At 54.8% G+C, this 20240-nt stretch overlaps 1 protein-coding gene across 1 annotated transcript in view; it reads right to left on the reverse strand.

Moving 5' to 3' along the window:
- LOC115521733 (bone morphogenetic protein 8B-like) overlaps positions 1–19131 on the reverse strand; it is a 28654-nt gene extending 9523 nt beyond the window's left edge. The window contains 4 exon segments of the mRNA XM_030327166.1: positions 2040–2188; positions 2612–2801; positions 18799–19071; positions 19074–19131. Of these exon segments, the coding sequence (XP_030183026.1) occupies positions 2040–2188; positions 2612–2801; positions 18799–19071; positions 19074–19131 (670 nt within the window).
- Between the last annotated feature and the right edge of the window lie 1109 nt (positions 19132–20240).

Here is a 20240-nt window from a genome sequence, read left to right on the forward strand (position 1 = left end):
GCGCCGCCTGCCCCCGCGCTCACCTGTCCTGGGTGACCGGCCATCTGGACGTCTACCAGGGCTCCCAATGACCTCACCGCCAAAGAAAGTGCTCTGGGGTTGCTGCCTCAGACCTGCCCCCTCCTCTTCTTTCACTCAGACACAAATCTATTAGAAATGGGCCCCTGGCTCACTCCACATTTTCTGTGATTCCGCCGCTGCCCACTTTTCTCCATTTCTGCCGCTACCAACAAGCTCCTCCCCACTCCACCTGCATGCTGGGTGGCTCCTGAGCCTCTGTGACGGCGCTCTTGTCCCCCACACACCACCCTCCTTGCTCACGTCAGGGGCGGGCCGTTCTGGATACATACGGAGAAAGGTTTTATTTTATCCTAGTTGAGATTTACAGAAAAATCGCACTGACAGCCCAGAGTCCCCGGATACCCAGAGCCGGTTTCCCCTGGGAAATGTTAACATTTACGTTAGGGCCGTGGATTTGTCACAACTGATGAACCAATATGATAAATTAACACGATATATTCGGATCTCGCCGGTCTTCCCCATGTCCTCTCTCTCTTCCAGGGTCCCTGCCCGGATCCCACATGGCCGTCAGCTGCTACAACTGCTCAGGCGCCTCTGGGCTCTGACACGAGCTCAGACTTGCTTTGTAATTATGACGGTTCGGAGAAGGACCTGATGGGCACTCTGCCGTACACCCTTCCGTTTCCCTTTGTCTGGGTTTTTCTCATGGTTAGACGGGGTGTGGGTTTTGGGGGGAAGACCACGAGATGAAGGGCCCTTCCCATCCCTTCATGTCAAGGGGACACGGGAGGTACGTGACATTCACGTGAACCCTGATCACCTGCCGAGGCAGCACGCTCAGCTTTCTCCCCTGTGAACTTACTTCCCCCACCCCGTCCCGACTGTACTTTGGGAAGCAGGTCGCTAAGCGTTGTCACACTGAGGGGTGGAGTGATGTCCTCCTTGGGGGGGCAGGGGGGGTGTTTTCAGGGGGCTCTTTTCAGATCCTGCCATCCTCCACTGCTATGAAATACAGTGAGCTACCCCCCACGCTCCAACACCACGCCCTGGTTTACCCACAGAGGGCCCGGAGCGCCTGGCGGGCTCAGTTGGTAGAGCATGCGACGCTTAACCTCAGGGTTGTGAGTTCGAGCCCCACGTTGGGTGCAGACATTACTTAAAAATAAAATCTTGGGGGCCCTCCCTGGCTGGTTCAGTTGGTTAAGCGTCCGACTGGCTCAGGTCATGATCTCTCAGTTCATGAGTCTGAGCCCCACATCAGCTCTCTGTCATCAGTGCAGAGCCTGCTTTGGATCCTCTGTCCCCCTGTGCCCCTCCCTGGCTCACGCTCTCTCTCTCAAAAATAAATAAACGTTAAAAAATAAATATAATCTTAAAAAAAAAGAATGCGCCGTGCCAGCTCTCAGTCTCCTCTCCCATCTGCCCTGGCCCCCCCTGCTCCAGCCACGGCCGCCCCTTCCTGCAGCTCAGATACGCCAATCTTGTGCCCACCTTCGGCCTCTCCATCCCACCTCCTGCCATAACGGAGGCTCTTCCCCGGATACCTATGTAACGAATGAAGGTGTGATCCTCATTCTACAGATGAGGAAACGGAGGCTTATCAGGTAAGTATCCTGCAAGGTCATCGAGTGAGAGCGCTGTAGGGCTGGGATTCAAGCCCAGGCCTCTCTGATCAAGTCTGAGGGTGTAACGGCTTCCCCTCCTGCCCTGCCCAGTAGGGGACCTCCCACCCTACACGGTTGCTCCTGGAGAGGGAAAACACAGACTCTTAGCAGCTCAAGCGTGGGTTCCGCACAAGGAGAGGAGGGAGAGCACCGGGGTAGGGGGCCCCCTGCTGCGGGAACCTGGCCCCTGCACCCCGCTGACCCCCACGGCGGGGCAGGGATCGTCACCCCAGGCGCAGGGCTGAGAAAGGCCAGGCCTCCAGGGCCCAGGGAGGGGGCTGCAGCCCTCTCGGCTGCCAGCAGCGCCAGAGGAGCCCCCGGGGAGAAGGTCTGCCGCCCAACCCTGGGCCTCACCATCGTCCGTTTCCACATAGAGGCGGAGCCCCAGGTCCTTGTTCCGGCTCAACAACCAGCGGTCACTGGCTGCTGTCACGTCCAACACCAGCCAGCCCTCGTCCCCAGCTCGGAGCGTCTGAAGATCCAAAAAGAACAAGTCAGACTCCCTGTGGACACGAAAGAACAATTAACCGAGGGCTGGCACAGCTGCCTCTGTGTTTCTAGGGCCCTCCTGTGGACCACGAGTGGGCGCCTGCCTGGCTCGGGCCGGGTGCCTCACTCTCCTCATCTCACTGCATCTACCCCACAAAGGTGTTACTGCGCCCACGCAGCGATGTGGAAACTGAGGCCCAGGAGCTCAGTGACCTGCCCAAGGTCCTGCCCCAGGACAGCGGGGCACGGACTTGCAGGAGGACTGGTTCTGGGTCACTCCCCACAGTGACACGAGGCCTGGGGTCAAGTATCTTTCTGTCTCTGGGGGTGTGCTCTCCAGGGAGCTCCCCTTCTGTCCTCTGGGACATGTCCCCTCCGGGGCTGGGCCCGATACACCGACAGAGGCTCGACCGGGAGGCGGGGCGTGGGGCGGGCACCTGTTGGACTGCTCTCTGACCACCTCGAACATGCTGATGTGCAGGGTCCCGTTGAGCAGGTGGGTGCTGGCCATCTTGTAAATCCGGAACTCAGCGGCTGTGACCATCTCCCCCTCTGGGATCTGGGTCAGGTCAAAGCGGAACTCCTTCCAGTGGGGCTCCTGGTGGCCCAGGGTACGGTCACGCTCCACTGCAAGACAGAGCGGGACCAGCGGTCACTCGTGTTCTGGTCTCGGGCTGGGCGGAGTTGGGTGGGAGCTGGGGGCCGAGGCAGCCTGGGTGGTGACGGCCCCCTCCTCTGCAAAGGGGCTTGCTCCCAGGCTCCGCCTGCTGGGTGCTGAGAAGGCTCAGTGGGGCTACATGGTGAGGCATCTGCATAGGACCCAGCATACACCAGCTCAACGAGAGCAGCCTTCACTTCTGGCCCCCGAGCCCCAAACCCGGCCTGCCATCCCCATTCCCTGCTGGCGCTGGGACCCAAGGGTGAAGTAGAGGTCAGGTCCCTCCTCTGGGAAGACGGACATCAGAGCCAAGGCAGAAAAGGGCCACATAAGGGTGCAGAGACATAACTGAGTGCATTTCTGAGCCAGGGGCTGCCCAGAATCTGCCGATGTACATGCATGGAAGCCCGCGGAGGGGGAGCCTTTGCAGCTGACACGGGCTGGGCCTTGAGGGGAGAGAGCGGATATGTTGAGAGAGAAGGACACTGCACAAGAAAGGGGCCAGCCTGAGCAAAGGCCTAGGGCTGAGGAACAGATTGTGCCAGCAGGGGAAACAACAGCCATAAAATACAGCAAAGGGTGAGATGATGGCAGGCCCCGTTTGGGGACAAGGGGAAGGAAGAAGGTGTGCCGGAGGCAGACTCAGAAAGGAACAAGGAGTAGCAAGGTAGGAGTGACAGCTCCTGGAGAGACCTGGTCAGGGCCTGGGGAAGCTGGACAGTCCCATGGTGTGGTGGGATCTGAGCAGGCTTCCCGGAGGAGGGGACATCTGAACTGGCCTTGAAGGATGGGACAGAGTCTTGTCGGGTGGAGAAGGTGGCAGGGAAGGCATCCTAGGCAGAGGGGACCCCAGAGGCACCGGTGTGGGGTGCTGGGGCATCCACAGAGCAGCAGTGTGGGGGACGGGCCCTGAGTGGCTGTGGCCTGACTGCGGAGGGCTGGAATTCTGGCCCAGGAGCGTGGGCTGTGCCTCTGGCCGCTGGGGTTCAGGGCTCTGGGCAGCAGGGGCGCAGTGTGGTTTGGGGTGGGGAGGAAGGTATGTGTGGAGGGGCAGGTGAAGCGCAGGCTGGAGGGGGAGCCAGGGCGGCCTGGTGGCGAGGCTGGACTGTCTGGGCAGGAGGCTGTGGGTGGCGAGTCAATCCCACATGTCCCCAGCTGCCCGGAAGTGCCCAGGACAGTATATTTAGTACCGTCTTACTTTAGCCTCTTGTCACTTTCAAACACCACAAATCTGTGTTTCCGGAAAGCAGGGGTGGGAGCCGCCCAGCGCCGTCCTCAAAACCCAACACTGAGATTTTAATTACATGTCTGTGAGTCTTTTAAAAACTCTCTCTCTCCGGCTACTGGGCTCAGTGACCACAAGTCACCGGGCCGGTGGCGGAAGCGGATGTGGGGAGCACTTCCCGTCCTCACGGTGAGGACCTGATCTGGTGATGGACAAACAGCTGGGCTGGGTGGGGCCCGTGGACGCACATTTGGACAGGAGGAGACGGGCTTCTCATCCCCAGCCGAGGAGAAGAAACAGAACGTCCATCCTCTGACAGCGTGCCGGACACGCGGCAAATGCCCACCCGTGGCCCAGGCTGTTGGGGAGGCAGCATGACCCAGAGCGGATGCGGGTCCTCCCACACAGGCAGAGAGCGCGGAGGGCAGGGTTCTGGACCCTCACCGAGCGATGCACGCCAAGAATATGGACACGCATGTCCCCTCCCCCCTACAGACACACTCACACTCACACACACGCACAGCTTTGGTGACAATTTCCATCCACTCGAGGACTGCACAGACCACCCCTGTTATGTGGCTGTGTAATCCCGGTCGTGCAGGATGACGTAAGTCTAGGCTGCTGGCTGTCACAGGGTGCGGCACGGAGAGCGAAGGAGGGTGGCTCAGTCACACCCTTCACCTGTGTCCTCTCAGAGCATCATAAATGTATCTGCTCCCAAGGCCCAGTGGTGGCTGACGGGCAGGTCCTGGGGCCCCTGGGAATCTCTGTGTGCAGGCCCGATGCTGATTTCATGCTGGATCTGGGGACTCGGGGCACAACCCATGAGCCCGCCAGCTCCTCAAGAGCACCACACCCTGCGGCCTCCCTCCCGTGCTGACCTGGGGGGCCAGGTGCGCTGGGTCGAGAGAGCCTCATGTACCTGCATTGACCCCAGTTCCCAGCTTCCATTGTGGGTTTGTGAAATCGATGAGGCACCCAGTAGTTCGGCACAGGAAACTCCCCACCCTGGCTGTTCCAGGTAAGCACTAGAAGGGACATTTTTAGGAAAGTAATGCTCTTCATCAGTAATTAGTGGTATTTCCTGAAGTGTGGAACTGGGTAAAGAACACTCCTTCATCTGACAGTTGAGAGGATGCGGAGAGATAACCTATGGATTTGCCTCTTTTTCTGTGGCTGTTGCTTTGAGTCACTAGAGAGATTTTCCAAAAGCTGGTGCTCTGGGAAAGCATTTTCAGGGACCTCTATGACCCTTTTGTTAACAGTGCAAACCAAGCCTACTTTAGCCAAAGAGGCAGCTTAGGGGCAGCACAGGGAGCTCTGACCAGTGGTCAGGACATTCACTGCAGGCCTGACCCTGCACCAACCAGGTACGTACTTGGCCTCGTCTCCTCTGTGAACTGAGAATAAGGGTACTGCCCAGCTTTCCTCACTTTATAAACAGTCAGACAATGGACTGGGAGGGGTGGCCATTTTACAAGAGTTCTTGAGGAGCCTGACCTGCAATCTCCCTACATTGTGCTAAGATGTGGTACCCTCAGGAGGCCATGTCAGAAATTTCAAAGCTGGGGGGAGGAGAGGGAAGGAAGAAGTGGAATGATCTTTTCCCAAATAAATGTGTTAATCCGCCCATTTAATTTTCCTTAGTTTATCAAGTTCAATTTATAAACAAATTTATTAAGTTCTTACTATATGTAAGATTGTTCTGATAACCCAGTGAAGAATTGGGCAAAAGACATGAACAGACACTTCTCCAAAGAAGACATCCAGATGGCCAACCGACACATGAAAAAATGCTCAAGATCACTCATCATCAGGGAAATACAAATCAAAACTACAATGAGATACCACCTCACACCTGTCAGAACGGCTAACATTAACAACTCAGGCAACAACAGATGTTGGTGAGGATGTGGAGAAAGGGGAACTCTTTTGCACTTCTGGTGGGAATGCAAACTGGTGCAGCCACTTGGGAAAACAGTATGGAGGTTCCTCAAAAAATTAAAACTAGAACCACCCTACAACCCAGCAATTGTACTACTAGGTATTTATCCAAGGGATACAGGTGTGCTATTTCAAAGGGATACATGCACCCCAACATTTATAGCTGCACTACCAATAATAGCCAAAGTAAGGAAAGAGCCCAAATGTCCATCAATGATGAATGGATAAAGAAGATGTGGTATATATATACAATGGAGTATTACTCGGCAATCAAAAAGAATGAAATCTTGCCATTTGCAACTACATGGATGGAACTAGAGGGTATTATCCCAAGCGAAATTAGTCAGAGAAAAACAAATATCATGACTTCACTCATGAGGACTTTAAGACACAGAACAGATGAACATAAGGGAAGGGAAGCAAAAATAATACAAAAACAGGGAGGGGGACAAGACATGAGACTCTTAAATATGGAGAACAAACAGAGGGTTGCTGGGGGTGTAGTATAAGGGGAGATGGGCTAAATGGGTAAGGGGCTTTAAGGAATATACTCCTGAAATCATTGTTGCAATATATACTAACTAACTTGGATATAAATTTAAAAATTAAAAACAAAACAAAACAAAACCAAAAAAAAACCTAGAAGATGGCCTTCAGCTGGATCCTGAGCATGCTGGCACCCTGATCTCAAACTTGCAGCCTCCAGAACTGTGAGAAATAAATGTTTTTCTGTTTAAGCCAAAAAAAAAAAAAAAAAAGACTGTTCTGAGCACTGGGAATACAGTAAGACAGGTAAACTGGGTCTCTGTACTGATGGAGTTTACGATCTAAGGGGGAAGACACAATATGAACAACAAAACAAGTAAGATAGGGGATGCTGTTTACATTGTGAGTGAAATATAGAGGGTTATAGGCTCAAAAGTAATGGCAACAGGGAGAGGGTACTTTTCGTAGGGTGCTCAGTACAGCCTTTGCGAGGCAGGTGAGAGCAAACATGAATATTCTCACACGTTGCTGGTAGGAAGGCATTGGATAGAGATGCCCACCTGGGTGGCTCAGTTGGTTAAGCATCTGGCTTTTGATTTCAGCTCAGGTCATGATCTCACAGTCTGTAAGTTCAAGCCCTGCATCAGGCTCTGTGCTGGCTGCTTGGGATTCTCTCTCTGCCCCTCCCTATTGCTCGCTCTACCTCAAAAATAAATACACATTAAAAAAAAAAAAAAAGGAATGCATTGGAGAGGAATTTGGCAATATCCTTTTGCAGGACCATGGCAAAATTACATATGAATTTACCCTTTAACAACACAACCCTTTGTCGCACTGGCAAAAACATGAAAGGCCACGCACCAAGTATTTACTGGGCATAGGGAACACACAGAGCAACACCTGGCACTTCTAAATGTTTATTTTCTACATAATTATAAAAACTGCCAAAAATGATCAAACGTTGGACCAGCTTCTGTCTGGGGAACCACAAATGAATTTACTTTCTGATTCACCTTAATGTGGCTTCCAGAATAAGAAACAATCATGAATCACCAACATGTGTTGATAGGACTCTCAGCCTTCTCCCTCAGTCTCTGATAAACCAACCTCCAGATCCCATGTTTGGGAAAGGCCCTTTCTGTGGGGAGGTTGTGGCCTCCGCCCTCCATGACTGCCACCCACAATCTGCATCTGAGGCCCTGCACCACTCATGGGCCAGGTCTCCAGATGCCACACCCTGAGTCTACCAGTCCTACACCAACAAAAACTTGGGCTATTTTTGTGCCCTGGACAAAATTTAGAGTCATCCAGAAGACCTAAATCTGTCTTGTTTCTGACCATAAGTAAGCCACCCAGAGTGGCTGTTAAGAAAAGAAAATCTGACCGGTCTGCCCTCAAACCCTTCCCCAGCCCCACAGGGCCCCTGGGAGGAGCCCAGGCTCTGGTTCCAGGACCCCTTGAGCTGACCTGGCCCAACCTCATGGCCTCCTCGGCCTTCGGGCTGCAAACACCCTCCCTGGACACCCTCCCCAAAGCGCTCTCTCCTGAGTTGCCCCCATCCCGCCTGGTCCAAAGGCCACTCTCCTCTCGTCCTGCTCCGACCCCACACAGATCAGCCTGCCAGCCTCTCCCTTTCCCCAGTCCCAGGGGTCCCCATCTCTGCTCCATGTGCCCTTTTGGATGGTGCACAATTGAGGGCAGGACTGCACAATGTGGGGTGGAAACGGGAAGCTCTCAGTGAACTTCCACTGAGCTCCTTGTGTTCTGGGGGCCCAGAGAGGGGATGTGTCTGCTGGTTCTTCCCAAGGTCCCCGGGACAGCGGCTCAGCATCCAGCAGCCGCTGCCCCTTGGGTTGGCCATGCTGCCGGTCTGGAGTGGCCTCCGTGTCACGGTGTGCCTCCATCAGAAGTCACTCACGTTGTCACTTTGCCTTGGGACTGGCCCCCCTTTGCATGGCCAGGCTGCTAAGGGGGAGGGCAGGCTCCCCAAGGTCCCAGAGGCAGGTGTGTGGGTCCTGTCTGGCTGGTCCTGCTCGTGACAAGGGCGAGGGCCCCCCACCCCTTCAGACCTAAAACAAGACCCAGGTCTCCATGGCCGGTGCAGGCCCACCAAGGGGCTGCAGAATGGACCACCTACCAAGTCTGCGTCTGAAGGGCTTCTTCCTCCCACCCAGAAATCTCGGTGCTTCCCAGAGGAGGCCAAGGCTCCATTTCTAAGGTATTTTTAGTCAGTTTTCATTACCGACTTTTTTCAAGAGCTGTTTCCATAAATGGTTCTGCACTCATGATTGCTGGTCCAGGCCTCCGACGGCTTCAGACCCCAAATTAAAAGGGAACACCCGCACACTCCCCCACATCAAGTCTGTCAAGGCCAAAAACAGATCCGAGGAGATTGAGCAAGGATACGGTTCCCCAGTGCAAACCCGGGGGAAGAACTGAACTGTGGGACTTTTCCGGAAAGATGCGGTCACAGTGACACATCCCTCTCTCCCGTAGGGAATGGATTTCCGTAAGGAGATGGATTGGGTGTACCTCCCTGCCCTGGGCCTCACCCCTGGAGGAGCCCCATCAGTGGGCAGGGGTGGGCACATTCTTTGGTCAGAGCTGGAAAGGCCTCCAGGGCAACCCTGCAGACATGGGGAAACTGAGGCCCAGAGGGGCAAAGACTTGCCAGGGGTCGCATGTCAGGTGAGGGCCCTTCGTGTGGACTTTCAGACCTGCAGCTGAGGTAAAATGAGTGGCCCTAGCTTCCCTCCAGGTGGTGATACTGCGATGGGGGGGTCACCTGTCAATGAGGTTCTCCTCTCAATGGGGCCCCCCCCCCGAGAATGCCTGCTGAAGCCACCTTCTTCCAGGTAGGGCCCTGGGGGCACTGGAGGTCCCAGGAAGCGCCCAGGGAGATGCCGAACCCGCTGTCAGCCTCCACAAAGACAGTGAGGACGGCCCTGCTCTGCTGCACCGACCAGGCCCAGGCTCCCGCCCCTGCTCTCAGCTCCCTGCCTCCAGCTGTGATCGTCCTCCCTCAACCTTGCCAGTCTGCCCTGAGTGCCTGCCATGCAGGGGATGGGGTGCACGGGGTGGGGGTGCCCCAAAGACTCAGATCTGTCCCTGTTCTCAGGTCGTTCATGGTTTCCCAGGGAGTAAAATAGGGGCGAGACATGGCCTTGAATGAGACTGGCAGAAAGTGACTCAAATCCTAAGAGAAATACACACGATGGGGATGAAGGCTCTAATCATGGAGGGTACCTTGGGGAGCAGGGGTCAGAGAACACTTTTCTAGAAAACGTATTTGAAAGTGGTGGAAGAATTTTGACAAACAGAAATGGAGGAGAGTATTTTAGGCAAAGGTGCAGAGGTGGGAAATAACGTGCCACCTCCCTTTTTATTTATTTTTTTAATTTGATAGAGAAAGAGAGAGCAAGCAAGCATGAGTGGGGGAGTGGGGCAGAGGGAGAGCAAGAGAGAATTCTGAGCAGGCTCCACTCTCAGTGTGGAGCCCCATGCAGGGCTCCATCTCACGACCCTGGGATCCTGACCTGAACCAAAATCAAGAGTTGGACACTCAGCTGACTGAGCTAGGCTTCCCTCAGCTCCCATTTTTTTAGCACTGAACTGTGTCAGGCATCATACTGGGCATGTCACACATGCCATTTCTGTTAATACATAATTGTATTAGCTATCTATTGCTATGTAACACAGTAACCCAAATGTAGCAGCTCAAAACAAGAAACATTTATTATTTCACATATTTCTGAGGGTCAAGAATCTAGGCACTTAGCTGGGTGGGTCCCTCTCAGGGTCCCTTATGGGGTGACAGTCAAGTTGCTGGCTGGGGCTGCGGTCTCAGAAGAACTGACTGGGATGAACACATCACTTCTAAGCTCACTAATGTGGCTGTTGGTGGCAGGGTTCTGTTCCTCACCATGTGGGCCTCTCCGTGGGACTGCTCACGGCATTCCGGGCATGACTTCCCCAGACTCCACAATCTGGCGCGCGGAGGAGTGGTGGGGTATAGGACCCAAGATGGAAGGGGCAGTCTTTTATAACCCAATCTCAGAAGTGACACATCATCACTACTGTCATATTCTATTGGTCACACAGACCAGCAATGGCAGAGTGTGAAAGGGGCCTACACAAGAACATGAACACCAGGAGGCGTGATCACTGAGAACCAGACTGGAGGCCACGACAACTCAGTGAAAGAGATATTATTCACCCCATTTTATAGATGAGGACACTGATGATCAGGGAAGGTAACTGATTTGCATGAGTTCACGACTAGGAGCACCCAAGGTGGGGTGAGAGTCTAGGTCTGTCTGATTCCAAAGTCTGTATTTTCCCTTCATCCACAGCCTCACCAAGTTGGAGACATGTCAAGGGAACACTGTGTGGCTCAGCTGGGCCAGAACACTGGACACTGAGTGGCAGACTTGGGGAACCTGAATTCAGTTGTGACACGAAGGAACACACAGAAGGATTCTGAGCAGGGAAAGCTAGGAGTGGATTTTCACTTGAGGAAATGGGGTTCCAAAACCCCAAGAGCTTTTTCACCTCCCTGCCTCCCCTCGCACCTTCTCCTCCCACCTCCTTCTAAGTTCTACCCTCCCTCAAGGTCTAGCAAAATGACACTTCCTGCCAAGCCCTCTCTGTCCCCCAGCCAGGACACCATTCTTCCTCTTTTTTGGGCCTTGTTCGTCTCCCACAAAATGAAACACCATGTCTCTCTTGTGCTGTCCTGAACCTCCATGCTCCTGTTTGTTGAGTAGGTGAATGGCCATTCCTCCCATTTTGCCATAATTTATATGGACTTGTCTCTGGGCCCACCTTTCCCACTCTAATGAGCAGACCTCGGGCTGGGGCTGTACTTTGGAGGAGGCCCCAGGATAACCAGGAAAGGGAACAGCACACAGTAGGTTCATAGTAGTGTTCGTTAAGGAATGGCCACAGACTGAACAACCCAACTTTCTCCATCCCCAGGTCTCCCAGCCTTCAACTTCCCCCCAACCCTTACTGTATTCAGAGCCCAAGGCTGCTGGGAATAAATGGCTGCTTGCTCAGGGTATAGGGGCAGCAGTTAAAGGAAATAATTGGGTTTTACTTCTGGTCTTATTACCAACTAGCTGCCCTTGGGCTAAAAGCCAACAGACAAAGCTAACACTTATTGAGCATTTAACAGGTACTGTTTCAACATTTTACACAGATTACCTCATGTGATACAGCAATCCTGTGAGGCAGGAACGGTTTATTATGTCTCCCATTTTGAAGATGAGGAAAACTGAGGCAAAGAGCATTAACTAACTTACACAAAAATCATATAAACAGTATCAGGCTTCTGGGCAAAAGACTGAGTCAAGACGTTCAGTGGGAGAGTGTTCTCTGTAGGGAACAGAGGGAGCAGCACCAAGCATGGCCGAACAGTGATTTGACCACACAAAGGCTCAGCCCATTCCACCTGCACTGGGAGCCCTGGGGCTGGTTGCTGGTGCCTTCCCGGAGACAAGGGACTGGACATGTACGCCCCCATAAACCAGCCATTAAATGTGGGGTGCCGCCACGGAGGGTGGCTAACATCGGATAAAAAGCTCCTGGGGGCCTAGCTGATGGGTGCCTACAGAAGGACTCGGTTGCCAGCAGCCCACCCTCCAGGCAGCTGGGCAATGGGTGACTCGCTCCTGAAGAGAAGATGTGCGAAACATCACGACACCTACTACAAACTGCAAGTGGTGGAATGGGGATCCAAACCTAGGCAGCCTGAGCTGACCACTGGGCTGCAGGTCCCTAAGTAAATGGTAGGGCTGGGTTTGGGGGGGGGGGCGAGGTAGGGTGCAGAGAAACATGGCAGGCCCTTCCCCCATAGCGCTGGCTGTTAGTACCGAGCACTGCCAGGCACTTGCTAAGTTTTTAAGTGCTTAACCTATTTAAGTGTTGCACTATGGACACAGGTAGATGATCCCAATGTTAAAGGTGAGGAAACTGAGACGCACAGACTCTAAATAACCTGTTCAATGTCTCACAGCTCTCAAGCGGCAGAGCCAGAGTTGAAGCCCCGTGTGTCCTCCTCCAAAGTAACCCACCACTCTGGCCTCCCACCTGCAGGGCTGACCCTCCTCACTGCTGTGATCCACTCTTCACATCCGCCCCTGTGGATCTGGGTACCCAGGCTGTCTGGGCCAGTCACTAATACTCCTTGAGACTCAATTTCCTCCTCTGTCAACTGGGGGAGGTAGTAGTCATTTACCTCAGAAGGGTAAGAAAACACTGAGGAGATGGACGTAAGGAGTCAGTTGTCAGGGATCCACAGGGGACACCAGCCTGGTGGACAGACAGGGTTTTAGAGAAAAGGGACCCACCTTCAACGCTTGGAAAGAGAAACCTTTGGAAACCATCAACAAAATGCAAAGGTGACCTGTGAAATGAAAGACAATATTTGCAAACCACATATCTGATAATGAGCTAATATCTAAAATATATAAGGATTTCATACAACTCGAGCAAAAAAAAAAATCCAATTTAAAAATGGGCAGAGAAACTGAATAGATATACTTCCAAAGAAGACATACAAATGGCCAATGGGTACTCGAAAAGGTGCTCAGCATCACTCGCGTCAGGGAAATGCAAATCAAACCACGAGATACCACCTCACACCTGTTAGAATGGCTGTCATCAAGAAGACAAGCGATAACAATCTCTTGTTGAGGATGTGGAGAAAAGAGAACCCTCTGGCACTGTTGCTGGGAATGTAAATTGGTGCAGCCACTATGGAAATTATCACGGAGGTTCCTCCAAAAATTGAAAATAAGACTACCATATGACCCAGCAGTCATACTTCTGAGAATACATCCAAAGGAAATTAAAACAAGACCCCAAAGAGATATCTGCACCCCCGTGTTCACTGCACATTATTCACAACAGCCAACATATGGAAACAACCTAAGCGCCCATCAACAGATGAGTGGACAAAAAAGATGTGGTATGTAGATGTAATGGCATATTATTCAGCCATGAAAAAGGAGATCCCGCCATTTGTGACAACACGAGCTGCACTTTGAGGGCATTATGCTAAGTGAAATAAGCCAGACAGAGAAAAACAGATACTACATGTTACCACTTCTAAGTGAAATCTTAAAAAAAGAAGAAGAAGAAGAAGAAGAAGTCAAAATCACAGAAATAGATAGTAGAAAAGTGGTTGCCAGGGGCTGGGTGGGGTGGGGCAAATAGGAAGAGATTGGTAAAAGGGTACAAACTTTCAGCTATAAGATGAATAAGGTCTGAGGACCTAATGTAAAACATAGGGACTATAGTTGATAACACAGTATTGGGAAATTGAAATCTGTAAGGTGATGGACGTGTTAATTAACTAGAGAGGAGAATCCATGAACAATGTCTATGTGTATCAAATCACCATGTAGTATACTTTTGATATCTTAGAATTTTATATATCTGGGGCACCTGGGTGGCTTGGTCGGTTAAGCGTCCGACTTCGGCTCAGGTCATGATCTCATGGTCTGTGAGTTCGAGCCCCGCGTCAGGTTCTGTGCTGACCGCTCAGAGCCTGGAGCCTGTTTCAGATTCTGTGTCTCCCTCTCTCTCTGCCCCTCCCCTGTTCATGTTCATGTTCTGTCTCTCTCTGTCTCAAAAATAAATAAATGTTAAAAAAAAATTTTTTTAAGAATTTTATATATCAATTATATATCAGAAAAACTAGATTAATTACTTTTTAATAAGAAATGCTACCTTTGGGCATATGGTCACATTAATAGCTTTAAAGATGGACAAAGGATTTACTGTTAAATGAAAGACAAAGTAGCAAGACTGGACATTTATGTCATACTTTGTAAAAAAAAAATAATAATAAAATGTTAGAATCTGTATTGATAAAATGTCAGGGAAGGTTGGGAACTCTACACCAAAGAATTAGAATGCTGGTTTTCTCTGAAGTGGAGAGAGGATTATTAGGGGCTTCCATATTGTATATTTTTGAACGTATGGCCTAATTTTGTATAATGAAATTCTACAATGAATTTATATGGTATGAATTTTTGCATTATTTCTATAAATCCTAAAACAAGGAAATTTTAAAAATGAGATTCTCAGTTTCCAATATATATTCAATATAGTCCAATTCGGCAACACTTACTGCACCTAATGGTGGGCCAGGCCCAGGTCTGGGCAGAGAGGCAGTGTCTATGTAGGAGAAGAGCAGAGGAGACAGGAAGCTGACCTGCTGGGTGGCCTTGGGAAAACCACCTAACTTCTCTGAGCCTCACTCTCCTCTTTTCAAAACAAAGATGTGACCTTAAGTGTGATGCAGATGAAGAGACAGACTCAGAGGTTGAGCACAGGGTCCTCACCAGGTGCCATCTTACACACTCCCCGAACAGCCTGCAGGGTGGGCTATTTTACACGAGTGTCTCCATTTTACAGAGGACGAAACTGAGGCTCTGAGAGGTGGCCTGGAGAGCCCAGATCACACTGAGACTCGGTGGTGGCATCAAGATGCACAGGTTAGAGGCCCCCACCCAGGTCCTGTCTGCCCTCCCACTGTCCATCCGTTCCTGGGCTCCAGAGACCCCCTGGGGGGGGGGTCACTGTCTAGACCAGTGGTCTAGACAACCATCTTTGTGGCTTAAGTATTTATTCCTTGCTCCCCACTAGGAGGCCAGCTCCGCAAGGGGAGGGACTTTGTTTCGCTCACTGTCCTATCCCAGGAACTAGAAAGAACTATGTCTGGCACAGAGCAGGTACCACATGACTATCTGTTGAGTGAATTCGTGAGAAATGAGAGAGTTCCCTAGTAAAGAACCAAAGGAAGTACCTTCAAGGTCACAGGGCTGAGCAGGACGTGGGCCAGGTCCCTCATTCCCACTCAGCCCTGCCTCTCCCAAATCCAGCGCCTCAGGTCAACACCCCCTGTCCTCGGCTGCCTGAGGCACGGGAATAAATTAGACAATTGGAGAAGGGTCTCCACAAAAGTGAAGATGGCTTGATGCATTTCTGGCTAGACCTCTGCCTTTAGGGCTGTTTGTGCCTCAGTTTCTCAACCTGGAACACGGCACCTGCTGGCCCAGCAGCTCGAGGTGGAGAAGGACCAGGACCAACGTGCGGAATTGGTCTTTCTGGCCTCATTCCTCCCTCCCGGCGGGCTGGGCCAGCCTGAGGCGCCCAGGGAGCAGCCAGTCAGACCCACGCTCCAGCCCAGGGGACGGGGTGGTGCCATGAGGAGGTGCCTCCAACACGGAGCCACGGGGTCAGGGCCGGGAGGCCCCGTGTTTTCTGACACCATCGCTGTGGACTGGATGAGAAAAGAGGCCCAGAGAGGGAAGGGAGGTGACCTGGGACAGGAAGGACTCAGTGGCGAGCCCAGGCGGTACAAGAACCTGGGTGTTGCCTCCCAGCTCAGGCCTCTCCACTCCGTGAGCACAGGGGACACCCAGGACAGGTATCGGCCCCCATTACCGTGTCCTGACCAAGGGCAGCCAAGAGCATACAGGTGGAGACTCACTGACAGGCCAGGCAGGGGCCCCAGCTCTGACCGTAGTCCTGGCTTCCCTACAGAGACACTGTCAGCCATGACACGGGCTTCCTACAGCACCTGCCTGGGCACAGAGGCCTGACCCACGGGCCAGAGGCCTGTGGGAGGCTAGAGGTCTCTGGGTTCCACAGGCTGCCACGGACGGTCAGGGGCCCAGCAGGCAGCAGGTCTGGCTTCTCAGGACCCGGATGAGGCCAACAGGAGGTGGAGCTGGAGGCAACAGGTGTGGGAGCCTGGGCGTGGGTGCTGACACCATAGCGACTCTGCTATTAGTCTCGGTGGTGGTTCAGGGGCCTGGGGCCTGGGCCTCCAAACAAGGAAAGAATCCTGGTAGGTGTCTAATCCCCCCGCCCCCACAGCCCAGGTAATTACCAGTTAAAACTACTCAAATTGAAGGAGTTGTACTAGTGCAATTAGCACATCAGAATAAAGGAGGCCCTCTGACAGCTGGCTGGGCCCGCCCACAGACCGGGCTTCCACTGAACAAAGATCTGCTTGTTAATCCCACAGCGTCAGAGGCCTTCGATCTTCGTGAAACACACAGACATGGCGTGGGAAGAAGCTGGCATCTGGAATCCACAGCCCCTGGATGATGTCATGGATGCGCTGTGTGGCCCTGGACTGGCCATTTAACCTCTCTGAGCCCATGAAAAGGGCTTGGGGTGGCTCAGTCAGTTAAGCATCAACTCTTGATTTTGGTTCAGGTCACGATCTCATGGTTCGTGAGTTCGAGCCCCGCATCAGGCTCTGTGCTGACAGCTCAGAACCTGCTTGAGATTCTGTCTCCCTCTCTCTCTGCCCCTCCCTCTTCTCCCCCACCCCCACCTCTCTCAAAACAAATAAATAAAGGTTAAAGAAAGAAGTGTGGGACATTCCCACACATCCAACCAAGGCTGGCCAGCAGCTGGGAGGGACCGGAGTCAGGAGCAACCAGGCCCAGGCTCACCGACCAGAGGCATGATTTTCTGTTCCTCCCATCTATCAACTGAACACACAACAACCCTGACGATGCGTTGATCTCTAGGAGCCCCACTTTACAAGGAGGGATCTGTGGCTCCAAGAGGACAAGGGACGTGCCTAAGACCACACAGCAGAGGCACAAGAGGAATCAGATGTGTCTGAACTAAGGGTGATGCTTGATTCACAACAGCAGCTCCCACCAAGGCCGTGTGCGCCTTGACCATGGGATGCTGGGGAAGCAGGACATTGGCCGGGCAGTGACTCACTAACGGATGGCTCCCTTGGGGACATCTCAGGATAACTGTATCTACAGCCCCTCTTGGTTCTGAGCCCCAGGTCAGCTTGTTCTGAGGACAGGCCTCAGTTTTACACATGGTCTCTGTTATCCCGCGTCCCCCACCCTGCCCTCTAACCAGGAAGGTGGCATTCACTGGCCCAAGTCCTGTGCCTGGCACCGGGCTCTCAGCAGAGGTTAACAGCCGCTTCCTGCTGTTCCCTCACCTCAGGCACCCACCAGCTCGGGGCTGGGGGCGGGGACAGAGGCCTCCTTGGCTGTCCCCTCGGCCTGCCCCAGTGCAGGAAGCAAATGGCTAAAGACCCCACAAGACCTGCCGCTGCTCCATCCCCTGGGTTTCTCTGCCTAAACCCCTCTGGAAGCTCTCTACACCCTGAAAGCCTGCCCTCCTGACAGGAGAAAGAAATATCAGCTCCTTGAGGAGGTGGATGTAGGGCTACCTGCTGTCCTGACTGGGCCACGGAGAGGCTGTGCTATCCTGGGCATAACATTGTCTCTCTGAGCCTCAAAGTCCTCATCGGGGAGATGGGGATGAAGATCATGTCTGGTAACAGGGCTGTCGGGAAGGTCAAGAGTGACGCTGTGGGTGAAGGGAGGCTGTTGGCCTTGGCAAAGGTCTTCTCCCATCTAAGCCTGAGTTGTAGTCCCTGTGCCCCAGATCCAGTCTGGTGTCTGCTCCAGCCCTGACCCCACAGACAGGAAGCAAAGCGGATAGGGGACAGATAGTCAGGACTGCAGATTAAAGAGCATTTCATAATAGGAAAGACATCTTTGAAAACTAACCATAAATGGCTCCACGACTTGTACAGAGTTTCTGCAGAGAGGAAGGGTTGGGCTTTGTGTGGGAGAAGGAGGGGCGTCCGAGCTGCCCACCATGTCCTTCCACAGCCTGGACCTTCACAGCATGCCAAGCCACGTCCCAGGTGCTGCGCTCAGGGTGACAAGACCGCCGACGGCCCCACTGAGCTCAGAGTCCACTCCTTCCCCACCCGCTGCCCTGACAGCCACACCCTCACCTACAGGGGCTGGGGCTCTGGCCAGGGAATGGGCTGCTGTGGACTCATGACATCTTGGGCTCTCATCTCAGCTCTGGGCACTCTGATGATGTCACCGGGGCTTTCCACGCTGAACTTTGTCCCCTTCTCCAGTACTGCCCTTATCACTGTGGCAGCATCCCGGCCTGTTTACTCATCCGTCTCCCCAGGACCACACTGTCTTCCTGGCACTGCCCGGTCCACCCGACATGAGATGATTCCTACCCTTGGGTGTTTCCAGGGGCGGGACGAACGCGCACATCGATGGGACTCACATCCCCGTCTGTCGGAGTGAGCGGGGCCCACAGCCCTTGGACTGGGCCGCCCTGAGCTCCGCATTCCCAGCCCTCTGTGGGGGCGTGGCCGCGATCAAAGGGGCGCGCACCGGCCAAGGCGGTCCCCTGGACCCGTCCGCACCCGCGCGTCCACCCGGTGGTCTGGTCGTATGGTCACCGGGGCCCCGGACGCCCACCCCGACGGCCTCACTCACCCATGTTGACGAAGCTCATGACCAGGTCGGCGCGGCCCGGGCGCCGCTCGGGGGGGCCGCCGTCCTCGTCGTCGTCGCGGGCCATGGCGTGGTACAGGTCCAGCATGAAGAGCGGCGCCGACGCGGGCAGCCGGGCGGCGGCGGACGGCGCGCGGGGCCGGGGCCGCCCGGGCAGCCCGAGCACCGCCAGGATCTCGCGCTGCATGTCGCGGCGCTCGCGCGGGCCCAGGCGGCGGGCCGGACAGCCGGCCGGGGCGCGCGGGCCGGGGCCGCGCCGCTCAGCGCGCACAGCGCCAGGCCCACGAGCCACAGCGGCCCGGGGCGCGCGGCCATGGCCGGCCGGGCGGGCGCTCAGCGGGCGCGCATCCGCTCCGCGGCCGGGCGGGGACCGGGGCCGCGGCCGCCCCGACGGCGGACGGCGAACGGCGAACGGCGGGCGGGGCTCGGGGTCGGCCGCACGGGGCGCGCTCGCCTGCGGTTTCCCAGCACCTGCTGGGCTCGGGCGGCGTGGACGCGGCAGGGGCTCCTCCGGGAGCTGGGGGCTGGCGGCCAATCTGTCTGTGGCGGCCGAGCCGTCAGTCGGCTGCTGCCGAGGCCCGCTCAGCCGCAGGGGCGGCGGGCGAGCTCCGGTCTGCGCTCGGGACGACGCAGATCCGACGGCGCCTCTCCAGCTGGAGCTGCTGTCTGCGCCGCGCGCCCGCCTCCGCCGCCCGTGGGTCCCGCGTGCCGCCGTCGGGCCCCGCCCCCTCCGCTCCCGACCAATGGGGGCTCGGGGCGGGGCCAAGGCCGCCGGACTGAAGCCAGGGGGAAGGGGCGGTGGGGCGTGGGTGGTGCAGCAGGTGGTGGTGACACCGAGATGCCGTCCGCTGTTCGGTGGTGGGCGGGTCCGGCGAGGGGTCCCCTGTCCAGCTGCCGGGTCGTCGGGGTCGTGCTGGGCTCCCCTCCCAGCCGGCACCGTCGGGCGGGCGGGGGGCCTCGGCCTGGGGACACGAGGGTAGCGGGGCAGTCGGGAGAAATGAGGCCCTGCGCTCCCGCAGGGCGTGTCCTCCAGCACTCTCGACCGGGCGGGATCCGGGGCCTGCGTCCCACCATTGGAGTGACCCCGCAGTCCCGCCTTAGTGCGCGGAATGTCGCTCCACGCGACACGAAGAAAAGCCTCAGTAGGGTCTAGAGGTAGAGAGGCCCCGAGGTGCCAGTCGTGCCCGGAGAGTGAGACGCGTTCCTTTGCCATCAGCCGCCACCTCAGTTCCTCGCTGGCCACCCGGCTCCTTGCCCGCTGTCCCTTTGCACGCGCTATTGGAGGCTTCTTTCGCGACACCTGCTCAGTCTCTGCTCCCAGCGTGCGTGCCACCCACCTGGTTCCCGCGTGCTCCTGGCTAGCGCCCCAGGCGAGACCCCCCATTCCCCCATGTTCCGGCGACCGCACTGTCACCGCCAGCCCT

Source organism: Lynx canadensis, chromosome C1 (assembly GCF_007474595.2).
Source record: "Lynx canadensis isolate LIC74 chromosome C1, mLynCan4.pri.v2, whole genome shotgun sequence".
Lineage (NCBI taxonomy): Eukaryota > Metazoa > Chordata > Mammalia > Carnivora > Felidae > Lynx > Lynx canadensis.